General features: G+C 37.2%; 1 protein-coding gene and 1 pseudogene across 1 annotated transcript; both read right to left on the reverse strand.

Moving 5' to 3' along the window:
- Positions 1 to 669: 669 nt before the first annotated feature.
- Positions 670 to 2,474, reverse strand: LOC148104297 (uncharacterized; annotated as a pseudogene).
- Positions 2,475 to 4,968: 2,494 nt separating this feature from the next.
- On the reverse strand, positions 4,969 to 11,469 carry LOC148104298 (uncharacterized). The gene is made up of 7 exons (XM_087837614.1): positions 11,398 to 11,469; positions 7,445 to 9,383; positions 7,195 to 7,358; positions 6,890 to 7,113; positions 6,462 to 6,591; positions 6,293 to 6,390; positions 4,969 to 6,220 (listed from the first exon to the last, which is right to left on the reverse strand). Exons 2-7 carry the CDS (start codon positions 9,363 to 9,365, stop codon positions 5,971 to 5,973), a joined length of 2,787 nt encoding a protein of 928 aa, XP_087693740.1. The 5' UTR covers positions 9,366 to 9,383; positions 11,398 to 11,469; the 3' UTR covers positions 4,969 to 5,970.
- Between the last annotated feature and the right edge of the window lie 2,001 nt (positions 11,470 to 13,470).

The following is a 13,470-nucleotide window of genomic DNA, read 5'->3' on the forward strand; positions in this document are numbered from 1 at the left end:
AGTGTGGGGATTTGAGCTTCTTCTGCAGACACAAGCAATAAAGCACCTTGCAGTCAACAAACTCCTCTGTATGCCAAATAGTTTTAGAGTCAAATGTGAGGCTGTCTGTCCAACAGATAAAGCTTCTTCTAAATTAGGCCATGCAACAGGATAATGACCCCAAACTCAGCAGCAAATCTACAGCATGGACGTCCATACCTCAACCTGACTGAAATGCTGTGTATAAAGGAAAGCTTGCAAATGTCATTGATTTGAAGTTATTGCTGCTAACTGCTGGTTCTGTTAACGACTCAATCATAGAATGATTACGATATCAAACTAAAAAAAAAATGCCTGAATCCTAAATTGTGGATATCCTATTGTGGTGATCTAAAATCTAACACTAAATGTGATTAAAACACGAATAATCTGGACTCCTGGGCTGAACGATCGTGAGGATCACCAGCCCGAGGAAAACACCAAATACACATGACTCTGTGACAAAGACAATTCATTCTTGAATGAAGACGTTGATCAGACACATTCAAAATGCAGCCAATTGTGTTTATTATTACATTTTTGGGGAAATAGAAGGGGGGGTGTAGGTAATGGAAAGGGATAGAAAGGAGGAAAGGGATAGGGGAGAGAAAACCCCAACAATCCCCTCTGAGCAAGCACTAGGTGCGACAGTGGATAGGAAAAACTCCCTTTGAAGGAAGAAACCTATGACAGAACCAGGCTCTAGAGGGGGCAGTCAACTGTCGGGACTGGTTGGGGGGTGAGGGTGAAAAGAGAGGGAGAGGGGGGAGGGAGATGGGACAGGTGTTAAGAGTTCAAGGGAGCTAGGGGAGGGAGAGGTGTCAAGGTGTCAGGAGAGAGGGAGAGGGCAGGAGAGGGGAGGTCAAAATTACGATGGAACAGAGGTGGAGGAAGACGAGGTGACATCAGCAGTGGAAAAAGTAGAAAGAGAAGAAAAAGCAGGAGTGTCCTTCCTCCAGAAGAAGCGGAAGCGTTTCTTCTTCTTTTCCAGGAGCTTTTCCACGAGAACCTTTTTCTCTAGGATCAGGGTTCTCAGCTGATCGATTGTTTCGGTATTCTCCTTCTCAAGTCTCCTGCATGTTTTCTCCACTTCTTCTAATTCGGCTTGTTTGTCTTTGAGCCTTTCTTTCAACTCTTTAGATGTTTCCTCCTGCATTACCTTTGCCTCCTGCATCTCTGTATAATGCTCTTGTAATTTGTTGTGAGTGTCTTCTAACTGTTGACTTTTCCTCTCGGTTTCTTGAAGTTTGCACTGCAGGTCTTCATTTGTTTTCTTGAGTTGCTGCTTTAGCAGCTGCACCTCAGTGTTTTTGCACTTCAAGGTGTTTGAAAGTTCCATGAGTTTGGTGTTTTTTGTCAGCATGTCATTGAGCTGACTCTGCATCACTGAGCACTGTTTTTGCAGTTTCTCCTTCTCTCCTTCCATCTCAGTTGCTTTGTTGTTCATTTTCTTGTAAAGTTCTTGCAGCTTTTGGTTTTCTCTCTCAAAGTCCAGGAGTAAACGTTTGTCATCTTTCTGCTTTATGTCCTGTTGTTCTTTCTCTTGAAGCAGCTCTTGATATTTCTGCTTGTGCACTGCAGTTTTATCAAGTTTTACTTCCAGGACTCTGCATTTTTCCTCCATGCTTTGGAGTTGGCACCGCATGTCTCTCTGGTTTATTTCCAGTTGTTCTTTTTCTTGAAGAATCTGGTCATTTCTTTGCAGTGCTTCATCAAGCTTTGTTTTCAGTTCGCTTTCAAGCTTGCTTTCTTTCTGTTTGATCAGTTGTTGCTTTCTCTCTTGAAGCAATGCTTTGTATTTTATCCCCAAGTTTTGGAGTTCTATTTCCTGTCGTTTGTTCTCTTGGAGGATTTCTGTATTTTTTTGCAGAGCTTCATCAAGCTTTAATTGCAGCTCTCGATCCTTTTTGTCCTTGTCTTTCTCATTTTTCTTCTGCTGGAGGATTTCTTTGAGTTTTTCTATTGCTTTATCAAGCTTTGCTTTGAGCTCAAAGTTCCTTCCACGCACGTCTAGGAGTTCCATTTCTTTCTCCTTCTGAATATCTTCCTTTTCAAGAAGCTGTCTGAACAATTTATCTACTTCAGCAGTCTTTCTCTCATTTTCTTCTCTGAGGAAGATAATCTCCTTTTGTTGTTTTAAAAAACTCTCTGCCTGGACGGCTGTTGCTTGTTGTGCTTGTTCATGAGATTTTCCTCATGCATTTCTTCCAAGCACATCTTCTGAACTTGAATATTGTCTTCTTGAGCCAGAAGAGAAGAGCTGGGCTTTACTTTTTCTTTTCTTGTGTGTTTTGTCAGAGACATGTTGGAAAGTGTAAAAAGTCGCTCTGAAAAGGATCCAATTGTTTTGAAAGGTTTCTCTCTCGAACGTTTCAATGCTGCGAACATAAATGCTGCGAACAACAAACTAAAAGTTGTTGCTTCTCACCTCTACTTAAGGGTTTTAGGATCAAAGGATCAAAGGATCAAAGTGGTGGTAAGATTCTAAATGGGTGTGATGTCACGATTCTGGAAGCCAAAGAGGTTGTCACATGACAACCCCCCCCCCCCCCCCCCCCTCCCCACATGACTTGTGATGTGTTGCTAACATTTTGGTTGTTGTGATGATTCAAATTTGTTCAGTAAACTTTATCAAATGAACACGTGTTGACATAAGCATATATTTGGATCTCATATCTTCTTATTAAATGTAGCTAATGTCCAATAAACTGAACTCTGGGACTTACCTAACACTAATATTTCATATATTACTTCAACTCACTAATTTAATTAAAGGGTTTTGTATTAAATTCTAACGGAATAAAAAACCACAATGCACATGTGCAAATAACAGTAGCCAGCTGCTGCCACAAGAGGGTGATGAATTAAAGGTTCACAGAGAGATCTCTTTACTTTGGGACATTTAAACAATGTGTATTATTACATTTGATTAAACAAGCACTGCTTTTCCTCCAGGCTTCTAAAACTCTTTCAAAGTTTCTCTTTTCAGTCTTTTTTCAGTCCAGTCCTTGTACCAAAAAGTTATCTCATGAAACTGGATGAATGGAGGACAAAAGAAGATGTTTCAGACCTAAACCCCCACTATCTACACCAGCTGAATAGCATCTGAAAATCACATCTTTAACAGACAGACAAAGTCCAGCAAAGTCTCCACACAGGACCTGAGAGATGCATCTGAACCTTCAGTTCACTCCAAGATCACACATGTGCAGGAGAACTGAGTGCTGCTGTCAGATTTAAAAGTGCTTTAAACATGATGATACTGTCTTTGTTAAACAGCAGAATAGGTTTATAAAGTATCATTAACTAAAAATAGTGAAATAAATATCTCTAAATCCACTAAATGTAGACTTTTAAATTTTGGACAGTTTAGCATTACAGCTGCTGATTAAACAATAGAGACAGATGTGTAGTAAAACTTTTATTTAGTGTTTCAAGCCAAAAACAAACAGAGCAGAGATACAGAGAAAGTCTTTTGATGAAAAAAGAAGATACTGAACGATGAGTTTCCCCTAATCATGTGTGTGCAGCTGGGTGAACGAGGCTGTGTCGAGTGTTCAGACTGAGTAGAAATGCACTGTGCTTCTCCATTTACATCTTTTAGATCCAATCTTGACTCTTTTGCCCACTAAAATAATAGATCAGTACTTTTTTCTGTATGTAATATAATCTAGCGCACACACAGTAACATTTTCCACCATACGACTGCACTCTAAGGTCAGCACGGTGGTGCAGTGGTTGGTACTGTTGCCTCACAGCAAGAAGGTCGTGCATGTGAATCTGCTGGCTGCTGTTTGCATGTTGTGTTCTCTGAGGGTGCTCCGGCTCCCTCTCACAGTCCAACAACTTGCTTTTTTAAAGGTTAATTGTTGATTCTTTTGGGAATTACAATCATGAGTGGTGAACTGTCAAGTGTGTACCCTGAATTTTACATTGTGAAAGCTGGGATAGTCTTCAAGCCATCTCCAGCAACCCTTAAGTGCTTAAGAGAAAGGAAGGAAGGACAAGAAAGGAAGGAAGGATAACTACAGTTTATGATCTCAGCTGTGATTATTAAAGGTTTGTGCTTTCTAGACATTCCCTGTAATAGAAAGAGCAGAGGGGTGTGATAGTTCATCACGGCCAGAGGGAGGCACTGTGGAACCATCAAACCAAAGACCCCAGTGCTGATGAGGCAACATGCTGTCCATTACCACCAGGTATGAGGACACAAGGCAGGTGGCAAACTCATCTGATCCATCCTCAGTCGCCCCAAATGAGAGTAAATGTGTTACTTTCCTTCAAGTCCTGTCATATTATTTTGTATCCACAAAACTATTAGAACAGAAATATTTAACTTAAAAAGACAAATCCAAATAGATTAAATCATATTTCACTTTTTTTTTTTTTTATCACTTTCATCAATGCCAGCCATATTTTCTGTAGAATAGAAGTAGTACTTGCATAATGGTTGTGCCTGTTGCCTGAGATCCCATGATTGTAAGGTGACTGAGAAATATTTCTAATTTAAGAAAACTATGAAGGAGTTGATATTCAACAGTTCCTAAAGTCAAGAAGTGGAAAGACAATCCTCAGGTGAATAAACAAGTGAAAAAAAAAGAAATAATTTCAATGGTGGTAACTGAATTGCCCCTCGGGGATAAATAAAGTCTTCTGAATCTGAATAAAAACTCTGTCAACAGATGAGAAACAAACAAACAAACAAAAAAGAGATCAGTATTATAATACAATATTAAAGAAAGTAATAATCCCCTTAAATGTGACCAATACACTAAATCTGTATGAAATCTTACATGATAGATGTTAGTATTAATTATTTTAGTTCTTAGACCTTTAAAGTGCAAAATAACAAAAACAAAAGAAAATAGGCCTCACTTCTTACTTGTATTGTGGTGAAAAGATTTAACATTCAAGAAAAAACCATGAAGGGACACGTCCTACAGTTTTACAGATTTATTTACACAGAAAGAATCAATCTACAGTTTACTTTGTATTTTGCTTTAGAAAACATGATGAGAAACAAAATAAGAAATCATGTTTCTTAAATATGTGTAATGTATATGTTTTGTAAATTTACAATACCATTCACTAGAAAAAAAACCCTGCATGGTTTAAATCTCAAAATCATAATATTTGCTAAATCCACTTGTGGCTCTTAATATTAAGTACAACGATTTGCTCAATTTCTATGTGACATACATGTTTGTACAGTTTGAATCTTTCATAGGCCCGAGGTAATTTCCACAAAGCAAAATGCATGTCCAACGTATTTATTCTGTTAACAATCAGAAAGGGAAGTATTTAAAACTATAATTGTGAAAAAAAAGATTTTTTTTTAAACTTTTGTATTTGTTGAAGACGTCAACAAAATGTCTCTATTTCTGTTCCTCATACCCCCCCATATAATGCAGAATTAAACCTGAAGATTAACTGAATAAAAATCTAATGTTGTACTACTGTAGAAAAAGAATTGAGTACAAATAAAGTGTAGCAATAAGCAACCACAAAAAACAGAAAAACAAAAGCAGCGCAATTGTGTATAAATACAGTACACACTCTCACAAAAATAAAAAAAATTAAAATAATAGAGTAAAGAGACTCAAACAATTGTAATTGTAATCTATTTCTCTCATACTTTTAAAAATCAATAGTTACTTTTTCAAAACATCAGGCACTTATTTCACACAAGTATAAATTATGCATCCTGTCTAAAATCCATTTAGCTGGTTCAGTCTAAGAGTCTTGGTCGTGCCTCCATTAAGGGGCCGACCTAGCTTGAAGATACTGCAGTGTTAGTGCTGGTAAAATGGAGTGTTGTGTAAGGAAGGACAACTATGTGCTAACATGTGGATCACCACAGCAGATCAGTGTCTTCTGTGGTGATCCTTTGGGAAATAACAGAGCAGCAGGAGGCACACCGACATGACAACTCTGCTACTACTAGCAGTTATTTTATTTTTTATGGCTGCTGACAACTTTCACTTCACTGGGTTGAGACTCTTGAACGGGGACACCCAGGGACTCCTCCGTGCTTTTAGATGGCATCATCAAAACTGTGCTAATATCCTCTCTTTCTTCTCTTTGAAACATTTCCTTTAATGGTGTCTCTAAATTCCAGCCTCGGTTCTTTGCAAATGTGTAAATACTCCCAAAGAGATCAGGAAACAATGCCAGAACATCATTTTGGGCTGCTTCCTCGGCACTGTGAACAAGGAAAGTTTGATTACTGTATGGATAGAGAGATAGAGAGATAGAATCATTTAGATTAACTTACTAATGCACATGGAGATTGCGTATAAAGCGCAGTAATGCCAACGTGATTTCAAGGTACGGCTTTCTGCCATCCAATTTCTGAACCAGCTCTTGTGGAAACTGCAACAACCACATTAGTCATGAAGTGGATTTTAGGAACATAGACATTTGATCTGTGATCTTGCAGTCACCTTATTTTTCCACTGTTTAAAGGATTTGTCCACAGCACATTTTTCAAGAGAATCAATCAGCTCCGGGTCAGCCTTTCTATAGTTTGCGACATCGTCTCTGTTGCCAATCTTTATCAGGTATTCAGTTTTCCTGGAAATTTCAAATGATGCTTTATATATGAAAAAAGTACATATGAAACATAAACAAAAGAAGAATTAATGAACATTTATAAATATAATAACAAAAGTGTAGGAAAAGGATTTAGCATTAGCAGAAAATGTTAGCATGCATGCTTAACTAGGTTCGTCCCGAATGATCAAGTGTGGCTCAGGTTTTTCCAACATTGACATCTCTATCGCCATTTTACAGTGAAACCAGGAATCATACATCTTGTTCCAGTAATCAGGAAAAATGATTTATCAGTCATCAATCTGCATGACTTCCTTACTTTTCAGAAGTCCAGAAGAAGGGATGTTTTAAGCATTCTTCTACTTTGGGTCTGTCCTTTGGCTCTTTGTTGATCATCCCCTCAATGAGATCCTTTGCCACCACATCTTGAACGTGATCCAAACTGTACTTCCCATCATAAATGTTAGACTCACATTTACAGGATATGTCACCAAATGGATGGTGGCCTCCAGAGAGGATATAATAGATCAGCATGCCTGCCACCTTAGTAATAATACATGTTATCAGTTTAGATATTTTTACCAAGCCATCTTTCAGTTACTCAAGTTTGTGTTCAGACTTTACCTGGATGTCTGTGCTTGACTTGTATGATATCACAGATTCTTCTGCTAAAGTCTCTCGGGCCATCCAGCATTTGGTTCCTGCACTGTGTGTACGTAAAGTTGTTTGGTCTTTGGGTAAGCGTCTGCTTATGCCAAAATCAGCTAATCTTGCCCTCCCAGTAACATCTGCAAGAAGAATCATGTGAAATAAAATCATATCTGGTAAATATGAATTAAAATGTTTGTTTTCTTGAATTTCAAACACATCTTACCAATCAGAACGTTCTGGGGTTTGAGATCTCGATGAAGAATTTTTGAATTTGGAGAGTGAAGCACCTTTAGGCTTTCTAGAAATTCTTCGACGAGTTTCCTTAAAACCTTATCTTTCTTATCGTTGTTACAGATATTCCTGATGTATTCTTCCAAAGTGTATTCACAAAGTTGCAGACAAAGATATCCAAAGTTCTCGTCCTCCTGAAAATCAACATATCGTACGATATAAGGATGATCGAGTTCAGGGAGACGTAGGATTCCTTCTTCTTTCTTTAGGACCTGGTATTTGCTCTTAGACATTCTCTTAATGGCAACTTCTGTGCCGTCCTCTCTCAGCCCCAAGAAGACTTCAGTACCATCGCTTCCATTCGCAATTCTGAATTCTTCATCATTCACATAAATAATGCTTCTGATTCTGGATATTTTACTGTCATCTGAGTCAACAAGCGTCTCCAGTTTGTCCTTCCACCTCTTGCTGATTGAAAGCCAGTTTCGTTTTTCTGATTTTTCATTGGTCTTGTAGTCAAAAGACTTTAGATTTGAAGTTGATTCTACAACAGAAACTTTGGTTATTGGATCAGTTGCTGCTGTTGAAACTTCATCATTTGGGTTTTCTTGCTTTTTCTTCTTCTTTTTCTTCTTCCTGCCTGATGTTGAGGCTGTGTTTCCCTCACATTCTGAGTTTGCTTTGTTCATATATTCTTTCAGACTTCTCAGCACCTCTTTCAGCTTGTCATTCATTTCCATTTCTACAGATGTCAGTATGTCCTCAGGTACCGAGGTTATCTCCACTGATTTTAAAATATTTGCTTTCTGTTCAACTGACAGAAGGTTTGCGAATATACCGTACGTGTAGATCCTGATCTTAGTGGAGTGTTGCTCATTTACAAATGGGGCAACTGTTCTGCATAAGCTCTCTAAAAAGTTGACGTGCCAGTCCTTTGTGCCTTTTGTTTTCTGTGTTATAACATACAGTGTTTGTAGCACTGATTCACAGATGCCAGGTCTCACTTTTAAGCAAAGCAGTTTCAGTAGTTGTGGAATTATAGCTACTGCATGCTCATTTGTTATGTCATCCATTGTGCAGAAAACTGCACTCAAACTTTCAACTGCCGACCCTACAAACATCTTAGGGATGTTTGGAAAGCGGCTGGCTGCACCTTCTATGTAAGTATTCACATTTCCAGTTTCCTTTAGCCATTTAATGCAAGCCTGGCAGTATTTATCTTTCCTAGTAATAGTAAAAAGGATTTCAATCATGGTCAGATGAAACCTAGGATCCTCTAACAACATGTGACTGTTGAAAATTTTAAAAACTTCATCAGGTGTTTTATCACAAATAGCAATTTCCATATCCAAAAAATGTCTGATTTGGGAACACACTCTATCTCCATTTGATGCAAGGTGATTAATCATCTGAGATATTTTTTTACTCTTAATAATCCCCTGAGGATTATTTAGGGGTGGCAGTGTCACCAAAGCACCAGCAGAGATAAGCCTTTTCATGATATCCTCCCTGTCTTCAAAGGCTGCAACTTGCAGTGGTGTGGGTATCTCTAGTTGCCATGAAGCACTCCCATCTGGATTAGCTTTTGCCTCGAGCAACAGAGCCACAAAATAAAGTGGTGCTTTGGAATACGAGACATAATGCAAAGGGAACCACTGGAGTTCAGAAGGTATATTTGGGTCTGCACCCTGATGCACAAGGTAAGAACAGATATCTGTGTTGTGATTTACAACAGCGGAGATCAGTGGGGTTATATAATCACAACATTTGCTACAAGGGTAAAGTTCATTAACATTATTGTCCTTCAGTAATTTCTTGAGCTTTCTGAGGTCATTGTTATTTATGCACTGGATTATAGGATGTGTCTCTGTTATTGGGGATACTGCCAGATGTAGCTGAGAGGTGATATTCATGGTTTTGCTTCACATTACCTGCGAACGAGAAAGCACTGTCATTAACCAAGTAATATAAAACCAGCTTTACCTAAAAAACCTAAAACCTAAAATCCTTAAAAATGGATTGGATGTTTATTTAGATTTTTTAATAGTTGTTTATAAATGTCTACAGAAGCCTAAGATTCTATTTAGACTACAAATGGAGGATTTGTGCATGCAAAAATAATAATTTGAAAGCATTTAACTGTGTTTTAAAGCGTATATGTATAACAGGACCTTTTCTTCTCTCCATTTGTTTGTGACTATGGGTTTTTGTATTATGACATACAGTACCTGGAGAGAAGGGCTTTGCACAACATCTTGTTACAGTGCAAAACAGTTGCATTTAAAACAAGCTGCATCTAAACTATCAAATGCCGCACTCTTTACACATGCCTTAAGTATGTATGGGTGGTGCAGTCACTAAGTTCTCTTTCAGTTATCTATAGGCTACATGACAAATTTTAAGAAAACTGTTGCAGGATTGTAAGAAACTTTACTTTTGGTGTCAGTGCTGGGTGTCTGCTGTTTAAGTAAGGATCTCTCAATACAGAATGATACTAGAGAAATTTACTGTTGGGATTAGTGATGGGATTTCCGGCTCTTTTTAGAGAACCGTCTCTTTCGGCTTGGCTCACTAAAAAGAGCCGGCTCTCAACCGGCTCTTCAGGTTGTTTTGTTGCTTTAATTAATTTATTATTAACAATATACAATTATGCACAAAAGAAATTATTAATGGAAAAAAAAAACGTGGTTTTATTTATATAAATATATACGGTGGGCCCTAGAGACAAAGCACGTACAAACTCCAAAACACATTTCTAGCGTTAACTGACCTTCTAAAACAGAGCTACCTAGATCACTTAAATTACACAACTGAAAGTATATGAGTATTGTTTGTGTATTTATACACAAGCACTCATATATATTCAAATAATTTTTAAAAAAGTTCATTTACCTGTTACTACCACACACCAAATCTGGTCGTTGGTACTTCCTGGCTTGTGTAGCCACTAGTTAACAAAAGCTCAACACTGTGCCTAGCATCCTGGAGCACTTCTGTTGTGTTTTGTATGTGCGTCGGAGTTTGTACGTACTTTGTCTCTAGGGGCCACCGTAAATATACTTTTATTTATTCACTCCACATAAAATGTAATAAATAAATCATATAATACAAAAAACAACTATTTACATTTCAACTTTTAACTATTTAAATTTTCAGCTTTTTCCTTTTAAACAAATGTAAAGTGAAGCAACACAAAACACTGCAAACCACAACACAATTAAATATAAATTAAAATATGAAAACAAAAAGAAGATGCATATTCTCTGTCATATGGACCTGCATGAATAAACTTTCTGAATCCTTTATCATCTGCAACTAAAAAATAGTTGTGGATGATTACTATACCTTTCTAATGTGACGATGTTGTCCCTGGCTCTCTTTCTCTCTCTCTCTCCTGCTCTTTTCCTGTGCTACTGCAAGTGTAACTACTGCCCCTCCCCCCTCTGCCCAGGGCAAAGCACAAGGCTCACGTGCGGAGTGAAGCGGAAAAAAGTGTGAGAGAGAGAAGGAAAAAAAACGGATCCCAATAAGGAGTCGGTTCGCGTCATTCACTTCAAAGAGTTGGCTCTAAGAGCCGTTTCGTTCGTGACCGACACATCACTAGTTGGGATTCAGACGTTATTCTTCCTTCACATTTCCTGTTGAATGTTCTTTTTTAAATGTAAAGACAAATATTTGTATGATTATACACTAGGCATATGCACACTTGCCAAAACATCCGGCTCAATATGACTGAATAGGAATCTTAACTAGGCTGAGAACACTGAAGGCGGTAAAACGTCGGAGCAACACGTACGCTTTGAAGAATTATCCTAGTCTTAAGTAAACTTTAAATCCTTTGTCGTTGAGTTAAAACAGTAGGTCTACAATGTGTGCTGTTTTTACGCGAACATAAGGATTATTTTGCAATACCGTTAGAAGAAAAGTGTAAGAGAAATAACTTACCGTGCCAAAGATGAGCAATTCCAACGCGGCATCTGAGCGATATCTTCCTGGTTCTTGAAGCTTGGTCTTCCGGGTTCAGCAGTTTTTAAAAAAAAAATTTTTCAAACTTTATTGAAATTATAAAGCGAACAGTCAGTCATTCCAGTTCAGTTTGTACAGTACACATACAAGGCAAATAAGAATAACAATATACAGTACAATGAAATAAGAAGGATAAATAAATAAAGGAAAGAAAAAAAAGGGGGGGGGGGGGAATGTGACAGACTTCATAACAACTTTGTACTTGAAAGTTGTGACAGCTCATTCATTAAACATTTCTGAATGAATTTCAATCAATGACAAACCTTTTTTATCGGAAGTTAATTTAAGAGAGTTTAAGTAATATTCAATTTCAATCAAAGACAAATTAAATGATGGGGTTGAGTTTTGAAATTTACATTTATGTATATGGAATTTCCCTAATAAGATATAAAGATTGACAATGGCACATATTTATTTTTCTTTAGTTTCAAAATAAGTGATAATGTTCTTCCCTTCAATTTTGATTTCGTATGTTGTCTTGCACAGTATATAATTTTCAAGCTCTCTCCAAAATGTAGCACTATATGAACAGCCATAAAACAAATGAGTAACACTTTCAAGTTCAGTTTTACAAAAGGTACATTTTCTATCAATGTCACAGAATCTTGAAATGTACGTGTTGGATGGATATATGTTATGTAATATTTTCAAATGTAATTCTCTAACTTTGTTTGTAATACAAAATCTAAAAGGAACAAGCCACGTTTTATCCCAGTTGATATTATCAAAAATAGAGTTCCAAAAAAACTTCCCTCTTGGAGTTATTTTCTTTGCATTATACAAACATTCTCTAATATGTTTATTGGTGCATTTCTTGCTTAAGAAATCAATACCATTTATATAAAGAGTGTTAACGGATGCATGTGGTGTGTTCTGTTTTTTGTAGCTTTTCATCAACTCAGTCAGTCCGCTGGGAACGGACTTTATTACAGAGCTAAAATCTTTAAATTTGATAGGGAATGTTTTTTCTGTAATAAAGTCATTGTAACTAAGTAGCTGGCCTTCAGAGTCAAATAAGTCTTTTAAATAGATTATATTTTTATCAATCCAATTCTGCAATCCGGTTTCAGCAGTGCAATGAAGTCTGTACTTGCTGTGACGTTTTTGGAGAGATTGCTACTCTTGAATGTTTTTGGGGTGGGGGAGCTATCAGGTCTCTCGGTTTAATAAAAACATACAAAAAATAACTTTCGATAAAAAAACAGATATATTATCAAAGAAAATTACGGTATCAGCTTTCAAATTGAGATAGATGTGGTTTAGATGTGGTTTATGAAAAAACCAACAATCACTAGGTATGGCTGTAAAAGAAAAAAAAAATCAGTCTCAGTGTTTCATGTTGAACGATGTAAAATGCATCAGGACTGCAGAAGGAACTGTAATGGAGGATGCACAGGTGTGCCCCTGTATTAGGTTGGCTGTAGCTTGGATTGTAATGGCTACCATGCAGAGCTCTTTCTTCATTTTCTTTTTTGTCTCTTGCTGTTCTGAGGAGATCAGCATGACATGGTGTCTGACCTTACACAATGCTGTTAGGGACTACTGTTAGTGTATCAGCAGTCGTTGCAATTCTCTCATGGTGAGGGAGAAACTGCAACCTTCTTGCCCGAGTCTCTGAGTTTGGCAATTTAATCAGACTCCCCTTAATCTGAATTTGGGATTAGGTTAGGAAGACTAATTGGGGCAGTCAGCTTCTACTCACTAATTCAACCAAAACAGAGAAAAGTAGAATATCTTAAAAAATAAATCAAGACAAAATAAAATCAGGATTTACAATATTACCAAAGCATCCTCGTGATACTGTTTACATGACACAAATAGACTTGAAATTTCAAAATGAAATGTAGTAGGTAAAGTGTCTGTGTTTTTTTCTTTAAAGTATAAACATAATATATAATATTATTATGTTATAATATATAATAATCACAACCCTGAAATAGCCAAAAAAGTGTGATACCTTAAGGAACTGGGAAAAATTCAAAGTACTCTACA

The sequence above is a fragment of the Neolamprologus brichardi genome, chromosome 3 (assembly GCF_056152115.1).
Source record: "Neolamprologus brichardi isolate AB-2024 chromosome 3, ASM5615211v1, whole genome shotgun sequence".
NCBI lineage: Eukaryota > Metazoa > Chordata > Actinopteri > Cichliformes > Cichlidae > Neolamprologus > Neolamprologus brichardi.

Bases quoted from the DNA above. Each gene is read 5' to 3' on its own strand.
- LOC148104298 (XM_087837614.1), bottom strand. From the start codon at position 9,365: ATGAATATCACCTCTCAGCTACATCTGGCAGTATCCCCAATAACAGAG. The intron at 7,114-7,194 runs GTAAAGTCTGAA...ATTATTACTAAG, and splicing joins AGTCAAGCACAGACATCCAG to GTGGCAGGCATGCTGATCTA. The intron at 6,391-6,461 runs GTGACTGCAAGA...TGGTTGTTGCAG, and splicing joins TTAAACAGTGGAAAAATAAG to TTTCCACAAGAGCTGGTTCA.